At 42.8% G+C, this 18,025-nt stretch overlaps 1 protein-coding gene across 3 annotated transcripts in view; it reads right to left on the reverse strand.

Moving 5' to 3' along the window:
- LOC147372338 (putative tetratricopeptide repeat protein 41) overlaps positions 1-18,025 on the reverse strand; it is a 77,478-nt gene that overhangs the window by 1,960 nt on the left and 57,493 nt on the right. For all 3 annotated transcript variants that reach the window (XR_015164005.1, XR_015164006.1, XM_086401065.1), the window contains one exon: positions 17,500-17,633. Coding sequence is in view for 1 of the 3 variants with exons in the window: in XM_086401065.1 (XP_086257191.1) it covers positions 17,500-17,633 (134 nt within the window). In the remaining 2 variants the exon portion in view is untranslated. The remainder of the gene's footprint in view (positions 1-17,499; positions 17,634-18,025) is intronic.

The raw sequence follows: 18,025 nt of genomic DNA on the forward strand, positions 1-18,025 counted from the left end.
ACACAGTGCCCTCTGCCATTGTCAACAATTAATATAATTCTCTAAAATATGTGAAAAGTAAAAAAAAAAAATTAGTCAGTTTGCAAGTGGTGCTCATTTATTCATTTTACCCATTTACAAGACTGCTTTTAAGGGGCTAAATTGATATTGTTGATTACAAACATAATGTAAGGCCAGTGCCTGTAGGGCACATTTTTATTCTAAATACTTCAGCATTTTTATTTCTAAATACTTCAGCATGTGTCTTCTGAGAATAGGACATTTCCCTACATAAGTGAAAGTCACTCAGTTGTGTCTGACTCTTTGTCATCCCATGGACTGTAGCCCACTAGGCTCTGTCCATGGAATTCTTCCAGGCCAGAATACTGCAGTGAGTTGCCTTATCTGGATACTTGATAAGAGACTGAAAGTGAAAAAGTGTTAGTCACTTAGTCATGTCTGACTCTTTGAGACCCCATGCACTGTAGCCTGCCAGGCTCTTCTATCCAAATAATTCTCCAAGCAAGAATACTGGAATGGATAGCCATTCCCCTCTCCAGGGGATCTCCCTGACCCAGCGATCAAACCCAGGTCTCCTGCATTGCAGGCAGATTCTTTACTGTCTGAGTCACCAGGGAAACCCAATACAAGACTATTGAGTATTTAAGGGTAAAAAATACTGACAGATGGCCTAGCCCGCATCCCTGTATTAATACTAATAACAATAAACACTGCAATTTATGTAATTACCATCTATCCAGTGTGTGTAATCCTATAAGGTACAAACTATCATCACTTGTCTTTTTTTTTGTCATTATTAATGTAGCTCAGTCGGTAAAGAATCTGCCTGCAGTGCAAGAGACCCAGGTTCGATCCCTGGGGTGGGAAGATCCCCCAGAGAAGGAAATGGCAATCCACTCCAGTATCCTTGCCTGGAAAATCTCATGGACAGAGGAGCCTGGTGGGCTGCAGTCCATGGGGTCGCAAAGAGTCAGACACGACTGAGCAGCTAACACTAACATTAACACTCTCTTTAACAGGACACACATCCACAGGATTCAAAGCTGAAAACGTATAAAGATGTGAAATAAAAAGCATCTCTCCCATCTTGGTCCCCATCTGTGCAGTCTTCTCCAAAAACAGGTGTTCTTTCAAAGAATATTTTGTGCATGTCACTGGCTTTTAAAGATGAGAAAACTGAACAGGTCTAGTCATTCACTCCGGTTTGTGGTCAAATGGACAGACATTGGGGCAGCCTCATCCACCAGCCCATGCCCCTGACTCTATGTGAGGCCCCCTCTTCCCCACTCCTGGACTGACCTTCTGCATATCTGCACTGTGACTCTGTCTGCAGAGAGGTTCTCTCTGTAGCTCTGCTGCAGGGGTCATAGCACAGATCTTACAGTGCTTCTGCCGCTAATAGGGAGTTTCAGCTGTTGGCTCCACTTAGCAATCAATGGCTATTTTTCTTCTTTGGGAATTATTTTCATGACCCTCTATGAGGTTCTCAGTTGCCCCAACAAAGCTCAGCAGAAAGCACTTGCAAATTTCCCTGCTCAGGATGACCACGTTGTTTTGGCCATGCGTGCGTGAGTGCTAAATTGCTTCAATCCTGTCCGACTCTTTGCAACCCTACTGACTATAGCCTGCCAGGTTCCTCTGTTCATGGGTTTCTCTAGGCAAGAATACTGGAGTGAGGTGCCATGCCCTTCTCCAGGTGGTCTTCCCAACCCAGGGATCAAACCTGCATCTCTTCCGTCTCCTGCATTGGCAGGCAGGTTCTTTACCACTAGCACCACCTAGGCCTGAACACGCCTTAAAAGGTCAAGTAGAAAAGCACAGAGCCAGAATGTCTCAGGTGCTGGCAGCTGAGCAAGAACTCATTCCTAGAGTTCCTGCAGATGCTGATAACCAGCACGCAGACTGTTCCTTCTGCCCGAAGGCCCTTTAAGAGGTTCTGACTTGCTGGGAGGTTGAAACTGTCCCCCAGACCAGCTGCTGATGCCCCTGACACACTCTTTCATGCCTGTGCTCCCCACACTCCCTTTTGGCCACACACCTTGGCTCCTCAGGCCCCTTTACCCTTATGACCCATCTGGACCTGTATCAACAGCTTTGACCTCAGAACTTTTTTAAATGCAACCTATCTCTTTCTGGCAGCAAGCAGAGTAGTTGCCAGGAGTGGACATTCTTAGCTCAGGCCCAACCACAGTTCACCCCATCTTCCCCCAGGGGTGGTACCAACTGGACAGCACTATCCAGCTTGGTCAGTCCTTTCAATCCAAGTAAGAAGAAAGACCGGGATGAGTTCATCTGCATACTAAAGAGGTCACTGAACCTCCTGCCTACTTCAAATTTCCATTCTGGGGACCTCCCTCGTGGTCCAGCGGCTAAGACTCCAGGTCCTCAATGTAAGGGGTCCAGATTCGATCTCTGGTCAGGAAACTAGATTCCACATGCCACAACTAAGAGTTTGCATTGCCACTGCAAAGATGGAAGACCCCAACTGCTGCAACTAAGACTCAGGACAGCCGAATTAACTAATTTATTAATTTTTAAAATTTTTCATTCTGGATGGGGAGGGAACCTAACTTTCATTGCAGACTCTGTTGGTCGTTTTACATACAGCGTCTCATTAAGTCTTCAGAATAACCCTGTGGGCAGAGATGATCATCCTCTTTCTGCCATTAGACAATTGAGACTCAGAGAGCTCGTGTCCACAAGCTCAGAAAATAGCAGAACTGGGATTTAAACCCAGGTCCCGAGATCCAAGGACCATAACTTCTAGAAAAGGGAAAAGAGAACATTCTTCTCCCTCTCACATTGGTTCCTTAGGAGATTTTCTGTAAAACCACAACCAGGAAGGAAGCATCCGTTACCTTTTCCACTGCGTACCTCCCAGCCACATCTGCCCTGTTTCCAAGGGAGAGTGAATTGGGGATGGGAGTGACGGAAGGTCCTAGGACCTAGCTTCCTTGAGAATCTGTTCTTGTATTTTAAACAATAAATTTTCCTAGTTCCCCCGCCTTTTTTTCAGTGCTTAATAGTAAAAAATAAAGTGGCATCATTATTATTTTAGTATTTCCTCTGGAAATACATCTTTAGTATTTCCTCTGGAAAAAGAAAGTAAGATACCTTCTCCAAAGGCAGTCCTCTGTCTTTTTAAGTAATCTTCTAAGGTACAACTTCTTCTAACCTTTAGTCTACTGAAATTTAAGCCTGTTCCTCTTGCTTCATATGGCTGGATGGCATCACTGACTAGATGGACGTGAGTCTGAGTGAACTCCAGGAGTTGGTGATGGACAGGGAGGCCTGGCGTTGCTGCGATTCATGGGGTCGCAAAGAGTCGGACACGACTGAGCAACTGAACTAAACTGAACTAACTGAATAGGTAGATTTTTATACTGCCAGTCCTGTGTTCATTTCCTCCCCAGGGCACACAACTATAATTTAGGTTGCTGTCACCAGGTAACAAGCGAAATTGCAGGGGTTTGTGGAGAGCCTCAGGAAGTTTTCCCTGAATGAGTACAGCCTATGGACCCTGCCCACCAACGAGCTTCCCCACTGTGCTTGGAGCAAATAGTTAAGAAGTGGAAACAATCACAGCCTATATTCTCTATCCAGAAGAAAAAGGAGAATTATGCAGGATTTCAAGGTTCTCTGTTTAAACGTTCCTTTTGTTTCATAAGTATGACTAGGCACAGTTGGGCCCATGTAAGTATGACTAAAGTTTGTTAGAAGTCTTTCCATTTGAGAAATGAAGCTTGTTGACTCCTCCTTTCAATAAATGTGTGTCTATAAACAGACTAGGGAGGGGAAAAGTTGTCGATCATTGTCCCAAATGAAGTAATAAAAGCTTGCAATGGGATGTTTCCTTGCACTGTATTTCCACCCTATGCTGCTGCTGCTGCTAAGTCGCTTCCAGGCAAGAGTACTGGAGTGGGGTGCCATTGCCTTCTCCGTTTCCACCCTCTAGAAAACAATAAAAAGTTATGGGGATGTGGGGGTGGGGGAGGGGAGTGGATCTTTCCCTTTACCCTCCCCACTAAAGCCACTGGCTAGTCTGCTCAGAGGGACCTGGAAGCAGATGGCGGGCAGCGCCCTCTATCTTCTGCCCCAAGTACAGAGGGAACTCACTCTACCAATTCAAGGGGCTGGGCCTCTGCAGACCCTATCTCTGGGGAGAAGGAACAGATGCATTGTTCTCTTTTACACAGCTTTTGTTCCTATCACTCTACCAAAATTTATGGTTCCCTATGACCATTCTTGGAGAAGGCAATGGCACCCCACTCCAGTACTCTTGCCTGGAAAATCCCATGGATGGAGGAGCCTGGAAGGCTGCAGTCCATGGGGTCACTGAGGGTCGGACACGACTGAGCAACTTCACTTTCACTTTTCACTTTCATGCATTGGAGAAGGAAATGGCAACCCACTCCAGTATTCTTGCCTGGAGAATCCCAGGGACAGGGGAGCCTGGTGGGCTGCCGTCTATGGGGTTGCACATAGTCGGACACGACTGAAGCAACTTAGTAGCAGTAGCAGCAGCAGCATGACCATTCTGCTGCTAAATGCAATGGTGTGTCTTAGATCTGGTGGTCAGTTCTCAGCCCCCTCCTTTCTTGGCATCCATGATTTTACTGATTCTCTGCTACCTCTAGAGCCATTCCTCACTTCTCGCTACAACACTTTCCTCAGCCCCTTTCTTTTTTTTCCACTTTATTTTTTTAATTGAAAGATAATTGCTTTACAGAATTTTGTGGTTTTCTCATCCCAGGGAGCCTAGCTTGCCCCCCTGAAGGCCTGGGGTCTTCTGCTGTCACCTAAAGGTTGTTTTGTAGAAGTTATTCCATATCTTGAGTTTTTGATGTATCTGTGGGGAGGCTGGTGATCTCTCTGTCTTACTCCTCCACCATTTTCTTCCGTCTCTTTGGCCCATCTCCTAAGTTCTGTCTCCTGCCATCTTCTTGTCTTATATTCTTCTTGGCTCTTTCAACTCTTCTACAGGGTTTGCCCATCACCTGTGTACTAAGGACTTCTAAAGGTTTTTCTCCATTTCAGTCTGCTAGCTTCTAAGCACCATATTCTGCCTACTGAACATCTCCATTCAGATAAGAGATTCAAGTTCAACAGGCCCCAAATTAGCTCATCGTGGCTCCCATTCCACCTCTCAACTTTGTGCTTCCTGCCTTGGAATGCCCACAGCTCCAGCCACCCAGCTGCACTGGCCATGGATATAGCCATAAACTGGAGAAGGCCTCTGACTAGTCCCTTTCCCTCACCTGCTATATACCACATCAGGCACTGAGCCCTGTAGGATTTACCTACTAAATCACAAATACACGCTTTTCTATTTATCTTGGCCCTCTCTTAGTGAACACAGGAGAGTTTCCATTCTCCTCTTGATCAATTCCATCCTCTATTCAGCCTCGAGAGTGCTGGATCTAAAATGCAAAATCTAGGGACTTCTGTGGTGGTTCAGTGACTAAGACTCCAGGCTCCCAATGCAAGGGGGTGGGGTTCAATCTATGGTCAAGGAAATAGATCCCACATGCCACAACTAAGACCCAGCACAGCCAAATAAATAAAAATAAATAAATACTTTTTAAAAATAGGTAAGATTCTTCCCCATAAGACCACAAACTCCCAGACCCCAAAAACAGTAGAAAGAGTTCAGAATTTCAGGTCAGGTGCCTGGGTTCCAAGTAATAAGTCTACTGCTTACTAGCTGCAAAGTTCTGGAATGTCACTTGGTCTTTCTGAGCCTCGAGGATTCTACAATAATATCTAACTGATAAGATGCTCTGATAAGCTGTATTGGGATAAGTCATATGAAATATCTTCTATTTCCTCAGCTTTAAAATTGCTGAGTCATATCTAGAGTCCGTTTCAGGTTTAAAAGTTTAAGCTTATAAGGGATATTTGACATTCTCTTGCAACCAAGAGCATTTACAAATATACAACCATTGTATTGTATAGTATATAATATGTTATTGTACTGTATAACAATAATGTTAAAAATCATTCAACATATATAACATGTAAAAAAGAAGCTCTGCTAACAGACATAAACTGGATTGCTGGATTAACCAAGGGCCCTCTATTTCCTCTGTAGGACTTTCCACTCGATGCCCAGGACACATTAAAAGCCTGCACCTACGGGGCTCATCTCCACTGTGCTAGCATGCTTCTGCTCCTAACTGTGCAATTCTAACATAAACAGGACTCAACTGCATTTGTTAAGTCAGTTCACTTCAGTTGCTCAGTCATGTCCAACTCTTTGCAACCCCATGGACTGCAGCATACCAGGCTTCTCTGTCCATCAGAAACTCCCAGAGCTTGCTGAAACTCATTTCCATTGAGTCATTGACGCCATCCAACCATCTCATCCTCTGTCCTCCCCTTCTCCTCCTGCCTTTGTTCTTTCCCAGCATCACATCTTTTCCAATGAGTCAGTTCTTCGCATCACGTGGCCAAAGTATTGGAGTTTCAGCTTCAGCATCAGTCCTTCCAATGAACACCCAGGACTGATCTCCTTTAGGATGGACTGGTTGGATCTCCTTGCTGTCCAAGGAACTCTCAAGAGTCTTCTCCAACACCACAGTTCAAAACCATCAGTTCTTCGGCACTCAGTTTTCTTTATGGCCCAACTCTCACATCCATACATGACCACTGGAAAAACCATACCTTTGACTAGACGGACCTTTGCCGGCAAAGTAATGTCTCTGCCTTTTTTTTTTTTTTTTTTAATTGAAGGATAATTGCTTTATAGAATTTTGCTGTTTTGTCAAACCTCAATATGAATCAGCCATAGGTATACATATATCACCTCCCTTTTGAACCTCCCTCCCATCTCCCTCCCCATCCCACCCCTCTAGGTTGATACAGAGCACCTGTTTGAGTTTCCTGAGCCATATAGCAAATTCCCATTGGCTATCTATTTTACATATGGTAATGTAAGTTTCCATGTTACTCTTCCTATACATCTCACCCTCTCCTTACCTCTCTCCATGTCCATAAATCTATTCTCTATGTCTGTTTCTCCACTGCTGCCCTGTAAATAAATTCTTCAGTACCATTTTTCTAGATTCCATATATGTGTGTTAGAATACGGTATTTATTGTTCTCTTTCTGACTCACCTCACTCTGTATAATAGGTTCTAGGTTCATCTACCTCATTAGAACTGACTCAAATATGTTCCTTTTTATGGCTGAGTAATATTGCATTGTGTCTATATACCACAACTTCTTTATCCATTCATCTGTTGATGGATATCTAGGTTGCTTCCATGTTCTAGCTATTGTAAATAGTGCTGCAATGAATAATGGGATACATATGTCTCATTCAATTTTGGTTTCCTCAGGGTATATGCCTAGGAGTGGGATTGCTGGGTCATATGGTGGTTTTATTCCTAGTTTTTTAAGGAATCTCTATACTGTCTTTCATAGTGGCTGTATCAGTTTACATTCCCACCAACAGTGCAAGAATGTTCCCTTTTCTCCACACCCTCTCCAGCATTTATTGTCTGTAGACTTTATGATGAGGGCCATTCTGACTGGTGTGAGGTGATATCTCATTGTACTTTTGATTTGCCTTTCTCTATTAAAGAACGATGTTGAGCATCTTTTCATGTGTTAGCCTTCTGTATGTCTTCTTTGGAGAAATGTCTGTTTAGGTCTTTTTCCCACTTTTTGATTGGGTTGTTTGTTTTTCTGGTATTGAGTTGTATGAGCTGCTTGTATATTTTGGAAATTAATCCTTTGTCAGTTGTTTCACTTGCTATTATTTTCTCCCATTCTGAGAGTTGTCTTTTCACCTTGCTTATAGTTTCCTTTGCTATGCAAAAGCTTTTAAGTTTAATCAGGTCCCACTTGTTTATTTTTGTTTTTATTTCCATTACTCTAGGAGGTGGGTGGTAGAGGATCTTGCTTTGATTTATGTCATTGAGTGTTCTGCCTATGTTTTCTTCTAAGAGTTTTATAGTTTCTGGTCTTACATTTAGGTCTTTAATCCATTTTGAGTTTATCTGTGTGTATTGTGTTAGGAAGTGTTCTAATTTCATTCTTTTACATGTAGCTGTCCAGTTTTCCCAGCACCATTTATTGAAGAGGCTGTCTTTGCCCCATTGTATATTCTTGCCTCCTTTGTCAAAAATAGCCCATAAATGCATGGGCTTATTTCTGGGCTTTCTATCTTGTTCCATTGGCCTATATTTCTGTTTTTGTGCCAGTACCACACTGTCTTGATGACTGTAACTTTGTAGTATAATCTGAAGTCAGGAAGCTTGATTCCCCCAGCTCCATTCTTCCTTATCAAGACTGCTTTGGCTATTTGGGGTCTTTTGTGTTTCTATATGAGTTGTGAAATTTTTTGTTCTAGTTCTGTGAAAAATGCCGTTGGTAATTTGATAGGGATCACATTGAATCTGTAGATTGCATTTGGTAGTATAGTCATTTTCACAATATTGATTCTTCCTACCCAGGAACATGGACTATCTCTCCATCTGTTTATGTCATCTTTGATTTCTTTCATTAGTATCTTATAATTTTCTGTGTACAGTTCTTTTGTCTCTTTAGGTAAGTTTATTCCTAGATATTTAATTGTTTTTGTTACAATGGTGAATGGGATTGATTCCTTAATTGCTCTTTCTGATTTTTCATTGTTAGTTTATAGAAATGCAAGTGATTTCTGTGTATTGATTTTGTATCCTGCAACGTTGCTAATTCACTGATTAGCTCTAGCAATTTTCTGATACTATCTTTAAGGTCTTCTATATACAGTATCGTGTCATCTGCAAACAGTGAGAGCTTTACTTCTTTTCCAATCTGGATTCCTTTTATTTCTTTTTCTTCTCTGATTGCTGTAGCTAGGACTTCCAGAACTATGTTGAATAACAGTGGCAAAAGTGGACACTCTTCTCCTGTTCCTGATCTTAGTGGGAACGCTTTCAGTTTTTCACCATTGAGAATAATGCTTGCTGTAGGCTTATCAAATATGGCCTTTACTCAGTTGAGATAGGTTCCTTCTATGCCCATTTTTTGAAGAGTTTTAAACATAAATGGGTGCTGAATTTTGTCAAAGGCTTTTTCTGCATCTATTGAGATGACCATATGGTTTTCATCTTTCAATTTGTTAATATGGTGTATCACATTGATTTATTTTCATATATTGAAGAATCCCTGCATCCCTGAATAAACCCAAATTGATCATGGGTTTTTTGATGTGTTGCTGAATTCTATTTGCTAAAATTTTGTTGCGTCTATGTTCATCAGTGATACTGGGCTGTAGTTTTCTTTTTCTGTGTTGTGTTTGTCTGGTTTTGGTATCAGGGTGATGGTGGCCTCATAGTTTGGAAGTGTTCCTTCTTCTGCAATTTTTTGAAAGAGTTTTAGAAGGATAGGCATTAGCTCTTCTCTAAATGTTTAAAAGAATTCTCCTGTGAAGCCATCTGGTCCTGTACTTTTGTGTTGGAGATTTTTGATCACAGCTTCAATTTCAGAGTTGTTCATAATTTATATTTCTTCCTGGTTCAGTCTTGAAAGATTGAACTTTTCTAAGAATCTATCCATTTCTTCCAGGTTATCTATTTTATTGCCATATAGTTGTTCACAATAGTCTCTTATAATCCTTTGTATTTCTGCACTGTCTGTTGTACCCTCTCTTTTTTCATTTCTAATTTTGTTGATTTGATTCTTCTCTCTTTTTTTCTTGATGAGTCTGACTAAGGATTTGTCAATTTTGTTTATCTTCTCAAAGAACCAGCTTTTAGAGTTTTATTCATCTTTACTATTGTTTCTTTCATTTCTTTTTCATTTATTTCTGCTCGGATCTTTATGATTTCTTTCCTTCTACTAATTCTGCTTTTTAATATGCTGTCTAGGTTGGTCATAGCTTTTCTTCCAAGGAGCAAGCATCTTTTTGTTTCATGGATGCAGTCACCATCCACAGTGATTTTGGAGCCTCAGAAAAGAAAGTTTGTCACCTTTTCCATTGTTTCCCACCTATTTGCCATGAAGTGATGGGACCAGAAACCATGATCTTAGTTTTCTGAACGTTGAGCCAGCCTTTTCACTCTCCTGTTTCACCTTCATCAAGAGGGTCTTTAGTTCCTCTTCACTTTCTGCCGTAAAGGTGGTATTACCCTTATTTGTTAGTCTAATTTTGGTAATTGACCTAAGTATGGTACACACTAGTAACATAAGACTGTGAAGTGAAAGAGAGCTGTTTTCTATGAAAAATAGTCTGAATGTTTTGGAATTATGAACAAGAAAACCGTAAAAGATTGAAGGCAGAAAAAGTCAACCATTGAAAGGATCCTGCCCAGAAGTATCATAACTGCCTGAAGTTCTCATCCTCCAGAAACCCAAACTAAAAACTGTGGATGAGGCATTTTGAGAGATATGACATTCAATTCCAATCAGAGGACCCATTAAAAACAAAGATCTAACTTCAAATTTTAAAGTTGAGGCAAAGAATTACATGTATATGTTTAAGTTAAAATGAAAATGTAAAGTTTGTCGGATTCAGGGACCTCCTGCTAGCAAGAAGGGGACTCTGGCTGAGCCAAGCATTTTAAAATCAAATGAGGAAAAGAGGACTGACTCACCCCATTGAAAGTCACCCACTAGCGCCTTTGTTTAAGCTCTTCCAAGTATGACTGAGATACTTGGCATTTCTTCTGTAAAAGATTCCCAGAGAGAGGGGAGTAACAGAATGTTCATCTACCATACTTCATCCAAAATACACAATTCCATATACAACACTCATTAGGACAGAATGGAACATGAAAGCCACAGTTGTTTTTTCCTCCCACTGAAGTGATTTCTCAATATGTGGATGTAAACATTTGTAAGAGAAGAAGAATTGAAGAAAAAAAGATTGTTCTGTGTCAAAGGTGGCAGAAAACAATCACAAAAACCCTCTCTCCATGTCCGGGTTTGTCTTAAGTGTCTAGGACTAGCAGTTTTAGGAGATTAAGGTTTGTTCTTGAAACTGGATCAAAGTGGAGAGGAGAAGAGCTATAAAAGAAATATTGAACATAAAGAGATTTCATTTTTGAATAAGTGCCTCATGAAAATGTGATCAGAAGAAGAAATAAACCTGAGGATTATCACCCTCTCAGGAACCCACCGTTTTACTATGTCATTTGCATGCTTAGTCACAGTCTTGTCCAACTTTCTGCGACCCTATGGACTGTAGCCCGCCAGGTTCCCCTGTCCATGGGATTTCCCAGACAAGAATACTGGGGTGGGTTACCATTTCCTCCTCCAGGGAATCTTCCCAACCCAGGAACAGAATCTGTGTCTCTTATGTCTCCTACATTGGCATGTGGGTTCCTTACCACTACTGCCACCCGGGAAGCCAATTTCTTTTCCAATATGTGCTCAGTATAATCTCATGTATAAAATTGTCATGAGCATAATTAAAACATGAATGATCATTGCTGGATGCCCACTATTTTTATACCCCTTGGAAGATTATACTGTAGCCTATACATTGATTAAATGTAATAAAAGACTAAGGAAGATGCAGGTGCCAAGACTTTCAAGCTAGTAATTATCATCATTAATCTATAATCCAAACTGATATCTAAAATGTCCCCTAAAGATTATTGTTCTCAATAGGCTAAAATATAATTACAGTCACTTCTTTTAATGTTGTTATCCTGGAGCAGAGCCATCACTTCTATAGGAAAGCCAGGCAAATTGTGTAACCCCCCAGAAAGAAGCTGTCTATCCACTTCCCTCACACTTCCTGTACTGATAAGAGCACAGTGATAGACCCACACAGCTAGTACTCTTTCTGATGCTTTGAAGATACAAGGAATAAATGACAAGACTCTTGCCCCTGGCAGTTCACAGTCTGTTTGAAAGGTCAAAATACTCACAGAAATAGAAATGGGGTTAAAAATGGGTTCTTTGAGCTCCTTCATGACACTGGACATATAAGACGATTTGAGCATCTTGTGTGAGAAATCTCTGGTGATGACGATGCTGGAGGAATGCAGGACTCTAGGTTCCTAATACTCCCTGGCTTTGCAAAAACCCTGCAGCTCCTAAGGCAACATCCCAAGTCACTGACCCAGCCCTCAGGGCCTGTGACACCTCTCTGGTATCCCCCTAGTGCACCCTCTCCCCTCTACATTAGTTTCTGCATCCCAGCCCCATTGGTCCTTTTTGTTCCTTCCCAATTTGCAAATTCTGTCCTCACTATCTAGATGACTCCTTTCCCTTCCCACCACTTACCAAGCAAGTCCTCCTCCTCCAGATTCAGTTTCAGCATCACTTCCTAAGAAGCACCCTCCACCCATGCCCCTCCATCTAACAGATCGAGGTCCCCCATTAGCACTTGTACTTTGCCATGATAGCACTTTGCCAAATTGTAGCCCAACCATTGTGTGTTTAGCTATCCAACCGCCATCTCTATTGTGGCATTTTCCACAATTGCAGCTAAACAGTCTTGTATTTATTAATAGTTGTGTGACAGCTTGTTGGCCTCAATGTGAGCTCAGTGAAGATAGTGTGGGTCTACCTGTCCTTCTCACTGCTCTGTCTCCAGGAATTAAAACAGAGATTGTCATCTAACAATCTCACTGGCCAAACTCTACTCAGGCTCTCTGAGCTTTTTCAAGTAGGCTTGACTTTGGGGCTTCTATGTTCATCTCTATAGAGTCCAATTCTTCCAATCAGGAAGAATCCTGCTAAGTAAGTTTAGCCCTCCTCCAACCTGATCACCCTTGGTATCTAGGCAGATTTCTCACCTTCCACCACTTGCCAGGTGATGTCTGAAGCCAAGCCTGGCTTCATGCTTGGATAGAGGAGCCTAGTGGGCTACAGTCCATGGGGGTCTCAAAGAGTCGGACACAACTGAAGCGACTTGGCATACAAGAAAGCATCATATACCATAGTTCTCTTTTTTCCTCAATGAAACAACTCTTAAAGAGGATTGCTTTGATGACTAATGTTCAGTAACACTTTTACTACAGAGGCCTCTTGACTTCTTTAAAAATGACTAGTGATGAATCCCAGCCACATGTGGCTCTGGCTTCCTTCTTATTTTATGGAGTCCCTTGGGCACACTCCCTGTAGATAGGCTTTTTTCATTAAAGGTAGATCAAGGGGATCACTGGGGCTTCCCTGATGGCTCCAGATGGTAAAGTATCTGCCTGCAATGCAGGAGATCCAGGTTTGATCCCTGGGTTGGGAAGAACTCATGGAGAAGGGAACAGCTACCCACTCCAGTATTGTTGCCTACAGAATTTCATGGATAGAGGAGCCTGGTGGACTATGGTTCAAAGGGTCACAGAGTCAGACACAACTGAGCGACTAACACTTTCACTTTCTCAAGGGGATCACACTATGCCACCCCAAAGTAGGCCATGCTGACATGAGACATATTATGAGCCGAGTTATTTGAGTTCCTAGGATCCCTTCTGTGCCTGAAACCAGAGCCTGTCACAAGGACTCAAGTGCTGTAAGTCCCCTCCCTGGGGCAACAGGAAGCCAGCACCACACCCAGCCAGACATTGTCACAAACTGCCATATCATCTATTCTCCTAAGGGTCTATTTATGCTTCCAAAGAGTCATCTGCCCTCCCATGAGTGCCCTTTCCCCGCCTCCCTCTCCCCTAAGTTAGTACACAGATCGCAAGTTCAAGCCACCTCTTGGAGTTGTCATTCCTGAGTGTGTGTGCAAGTGTGATGCACACACAAATAAACTTCTGTTTGATTTTTCTCTTGTTAATCAATCTTTTAGCTTCCCTGGTGGCTCAGCTGGTAAAGAATCTTCCTGCAATGCAGGAGACCGGGGTCCAATCCCTGGGTTGGGAAGATCCACTGAAGAAGGGAATGGCTACCCACGCCAGTATTCTGGCCTGGAGAATTCCATGGACTGTACAGTCCATGGGGTCGCAAAGAGTCAGACACAACTGAACAACTTTCAGTTCACTTCACCTCAATCAATCTTTGCTGAGGCTAATTTTACAGGGCCCCAGCAGGAGAACCTAGGAGGGTAAAGGAAAAAAAATTTTTCTCCTTTAGAGTTTTGGTGACAAACGTGGAATTCTATCATCCAAGGCTCCTTACTAGGTCCAAAAGCTGCAATTTAGAGATCCTGGGCCTCTGACAAAAGCCTGTTGAAGACAATATTTCTTAACAAAATAGGCTCTCAAATTTCTGCCCACAGAGTCAGGTGGAATTAGGGTGGCGAAAGTCAGTCTTTTCAATTTAATTTTCAAGCTCAGCCAGGGACCCTGAGAGGATGGAGGAAAAGTTTTTCTACCTCCACGTAGGAAAACCAAAAATATGTCAAAGAACAAATGATTCCAAGGTCTCTATAAACAGTCTATTTCCCTCCCAAGGTCCTCCTCCTCTTGTACTGAAGATACACATCAGCTCTCACCATGAGGGACTGCAACAAAAGCACAAGAATCCTGCCTTGACAGCTGACCTAACCACCCACAGTGTTCCTGTAAGCCTGGAGCAGGCCTTCTGCAAAAGGAATCAACTTCAATCACCAGTGGGAGAGAAAAATAATAAAATGATGGCGAGAAAGTGCTCCTTACAGAAAAATACTTCCTCGGAACCACACTGAACCACACTGAATGGTTCTGGACTGCAGAACTGAAACATACCATGAAGACTTATTTAAGACATCACCAAATATGACAACTTCCATTACAGAGGCCCTGTTGCTGCTGCCGCTAAGTTGCTTCAGTCATGCCCAACTCTGTGCAACCCCATAGACAGCAGCCCACCAGGCTCTCCCGTCCCTGGGATTCTCCAGGCAAGAACACTGGAGTGGGTTGCCATTTCCTTCTCCAATGCACGAAAGTGAAAAGTGAGAGTGAAGTCTCTCAGTCGTGTCCGACTCTTAGCGACCCCATGGACTGCAGCCTACCAGGCTCCTCCATCCATGGGATTTTCCAGGCAAGAGTACTGGAGTGGGTTGCCATTGCCTTCTCCACAGAGGCCCTGTTATCAGAAAGCAAATGAATACATTATATTTTCATCATAGACAAGTCACCAAAACTGAGAACAAAACATAGGCAACCAGATCAGGTAAACTAGTTCCTCTCCCACTAACATTCTCTAGATTTGCATCTGCATTTTCTCTTTACAAACATAAATCTTTCTTTCATGTACTCAGCATGGAAACCCTTACCTGAAAAAAAAAAGTATACACACACACATGGGCACACTCATTCCTAAATCTACAGAGTGAAAACAGAAAATATTCTTTCCCTGCAGATATCAAGAATTTTAAGCCTTTTTTGTCAGTAAATGACTAGGCTGAAAGCAATCCTGTTTTATTGTAATATGGATGCCAATCGTACCTGCTGGGGAAAGTGGCTGGTTTAGATCAGGGTTTCTTTGTCTCAGCACTATTCACACCTTGGACTGGATAATTTTCACTGTGGGGGCACTTTTCTGGGCACGCATGATGTTTAGCAACCACTCCGGCCTCCACTGACTAAATGACTAACACTCTCCACCCCTAGCCATGACATCAAACATTTCTCCAGCTTTTTTGTCCTGAGGGTCAAAACCAGCCTGTGTTGAAAACAACTGTTTAAAGCTGAAGTAGACTGTCCTGTGGCGATGAGATTTCAGAGCTCTGAGAGTGTTTCACAATTTTTCTAGTTGTGGCATTTACAGAAACTGCAATTTCTAGTGCAGCCTGCTAGAAGAAATCAACAAAGCTGCCCAAGGGCAAAGAGATATCTATTTGACCATCATTGAACCCTCTCTCTAAGTGAACCTACTCCTTGGAGGCACAAACGTTGGCAAGTGCTGTCTATGGGAATCACATCCCTGATTCCCCCCAGCCCACCCTCCTGCGCTGGCCTGTCTCCAGCTGACTACCAACCAGCATTTGCAGCCTCCAATTCAACTCCCATTCTCCTCCATTCCCAGGTTTGGTGGTGATGCTGTAGGAAGATGACAGAATTCAACATGTGACTATTTCCAAAACATGGGAATGGGCTACTGAATGCAATAAGTACTGAGGCAGTAAAAGATGTGGTCCTGTTACCCTTGTCTCTGGCAACAGCAGAGCCTGGAAAACAGGCCCTTTGTCTCAGAGGCTCTCAGTTCTTCAACAGTGGCCCTTAAAATGTAAGTAAATTCCACCTAACTGAGCTAGTAGGGCTTCCCACAGGGTGCTAGCAGTTAAGAAACCACCTGCCAGTGCAGGAGACAAAAGAGACAGAGGTTCGATCCCTGGGTCAGGAAGATCCCCTGGAGGAGAACATGGCAACCCACTCCAGTATTCTTGCCTGGAAAATCCCATAGACGGAGGAGCCTGGTGGGGTACAGTTCATGGGGTCATTTGTTGATGTTGGCAATTTGATCTCTGGTTCCTCTGCCTTTTCTAAATCCAGCTTGAACACCTGGAGGTTCACAGTTCATATACTGTTGAAGCCTGGCTTGGAAAATTTTGAGCATTACTTTACTAGCATGTGAGATGAGTGCAATTGTGTGGTAGTTTGAACATTTTTTGGCATTGCCTTTCTTAAGGATTAAAATGAAAACTGACCTCTTTCAGTCCTGTGGCCACTGCTGAGTTTTCCAAATTTGCTGGCATATTGAGTACAGCACTTTCACAGCATCATCTTTTAGGATTTGAAATAGCTCAACTGGAATTCCATCACCTCCACTAGCTTTGTTTGTAGTGATGCTGCCTAAGGCCCCCTTGACTTCACATTCCAGGATGTCTGGCTCTCACTAGGTGAGTGATCACACCATTGTGACTATCTGGGTTATGAAGATCTTTTTTGTATAGGTCTATGTATTCTTGCCACCTCTTCTTAATATGTTCTGCTCCTGTTAGGTCATACCATTTCTGTCCCTTATTGTGCACATCTTTGCATGAATGGGATTAGTGCCGTTATAAAAGAGACCTCCAGAGAGCTCTCGGGCTCTTTCTTCCACTATGTGAGGGCCTGCCAAGAAAACAGCTGTCTCTGAACCAGTAGATAGGCCTTGAGCTCAGTTGCTCAATCCTGTCCAACTGTTTGCAACCCCATGGAAAGCAGCCCACCAGGCTCCTCTGTCCACAGAATTTTCCAGGCAAGAATAGTGAAGTGGGTTGCCATTTCCTACTCCAGAGACTCTTCCCCACCCAGGGATCAAACCCACATCACCTACATTGGCAGACAGATTCTTTACCACTGTGCCACCTGAGAAGCCCAAGATAGGCACTCACCAGACATTTAATCTGCTGACACCTTGATCTTGGACTTCCAAGGCTCCAGAACTATGAGAAATAAAATTCTGTTGTTTAACCCACCCAGTCTATTCTGTTATAGCAACAGACTAAGACACTTATTTAATGAGGGAAAGTAAATAAGCAGCAAAAAAAAAAGAGAGAGAGAGAGAGAGACAGAGAGAGAAAGTTGAAAATAATACGGAACAGGAGTTGCTGACTTCAGAGATGAAGACTGTTTAAAAATAAGCAAAGTATGCAAGTGAGATGGAGGGAAAAGTCATCTGCTTCTAATAGAAATATGTCAAAGCAATTACCTAATTTACACAAGGTATCACTTAGGCTAATGCTCAGTTGATTCCTTACGAGTGAGGAGTTGGCCAGAGTGCCCGCATTTTCCTTTATTTTTATCACTTGTTTATAATATTCAATTGCTTGCTTCCTTTGGAATCTAGAAAAGAGAAATTTAATCAAAGTTTTGCATCGAAGAAGCATGGCGTTCATCCATGTATCCAACAAACATTCATGGAATGCTGGTGCTGGGCCCCAGGTGCAAAGATAAGGAAGACTAACCTCTGCCCTCAGAGAGTGTCCCCAGGCAGAAGGAGAGATTGGAGAGTGAAACACAGGACCAACCACTTGTTAAGAGTACTGAGTGTGAACCTAGGAGTTTGGGACTTCAATATTGAAGCATTTTCATTAAGACTGACGTGGTTCAGGGACTTCCCTGGTGGTCCAGTGGCTAAGTCTCTGTGCTCCTAATGCAGAAGCCCAGGTTCGACCTCTGGTCAGGGAACTAGATCCCACATGCTGCAACTAAAGATCCTGCATGCTGCAAATAAG

This window comes from Bos grunniens, chromosome 5, assembly GCF_055505025.1.
Source record: "Bos grunniens cultivar Pamir isolate PY7600 chromosome 5, Bosgru_T2T1.0, whole genome shotgun sequence".
Taxonomy (NCBI): Eukaryota; Metazoa; Chordata; class Mammalia; order Artiodactyla; family Bovidae; genus Bos; species Bos grunniens.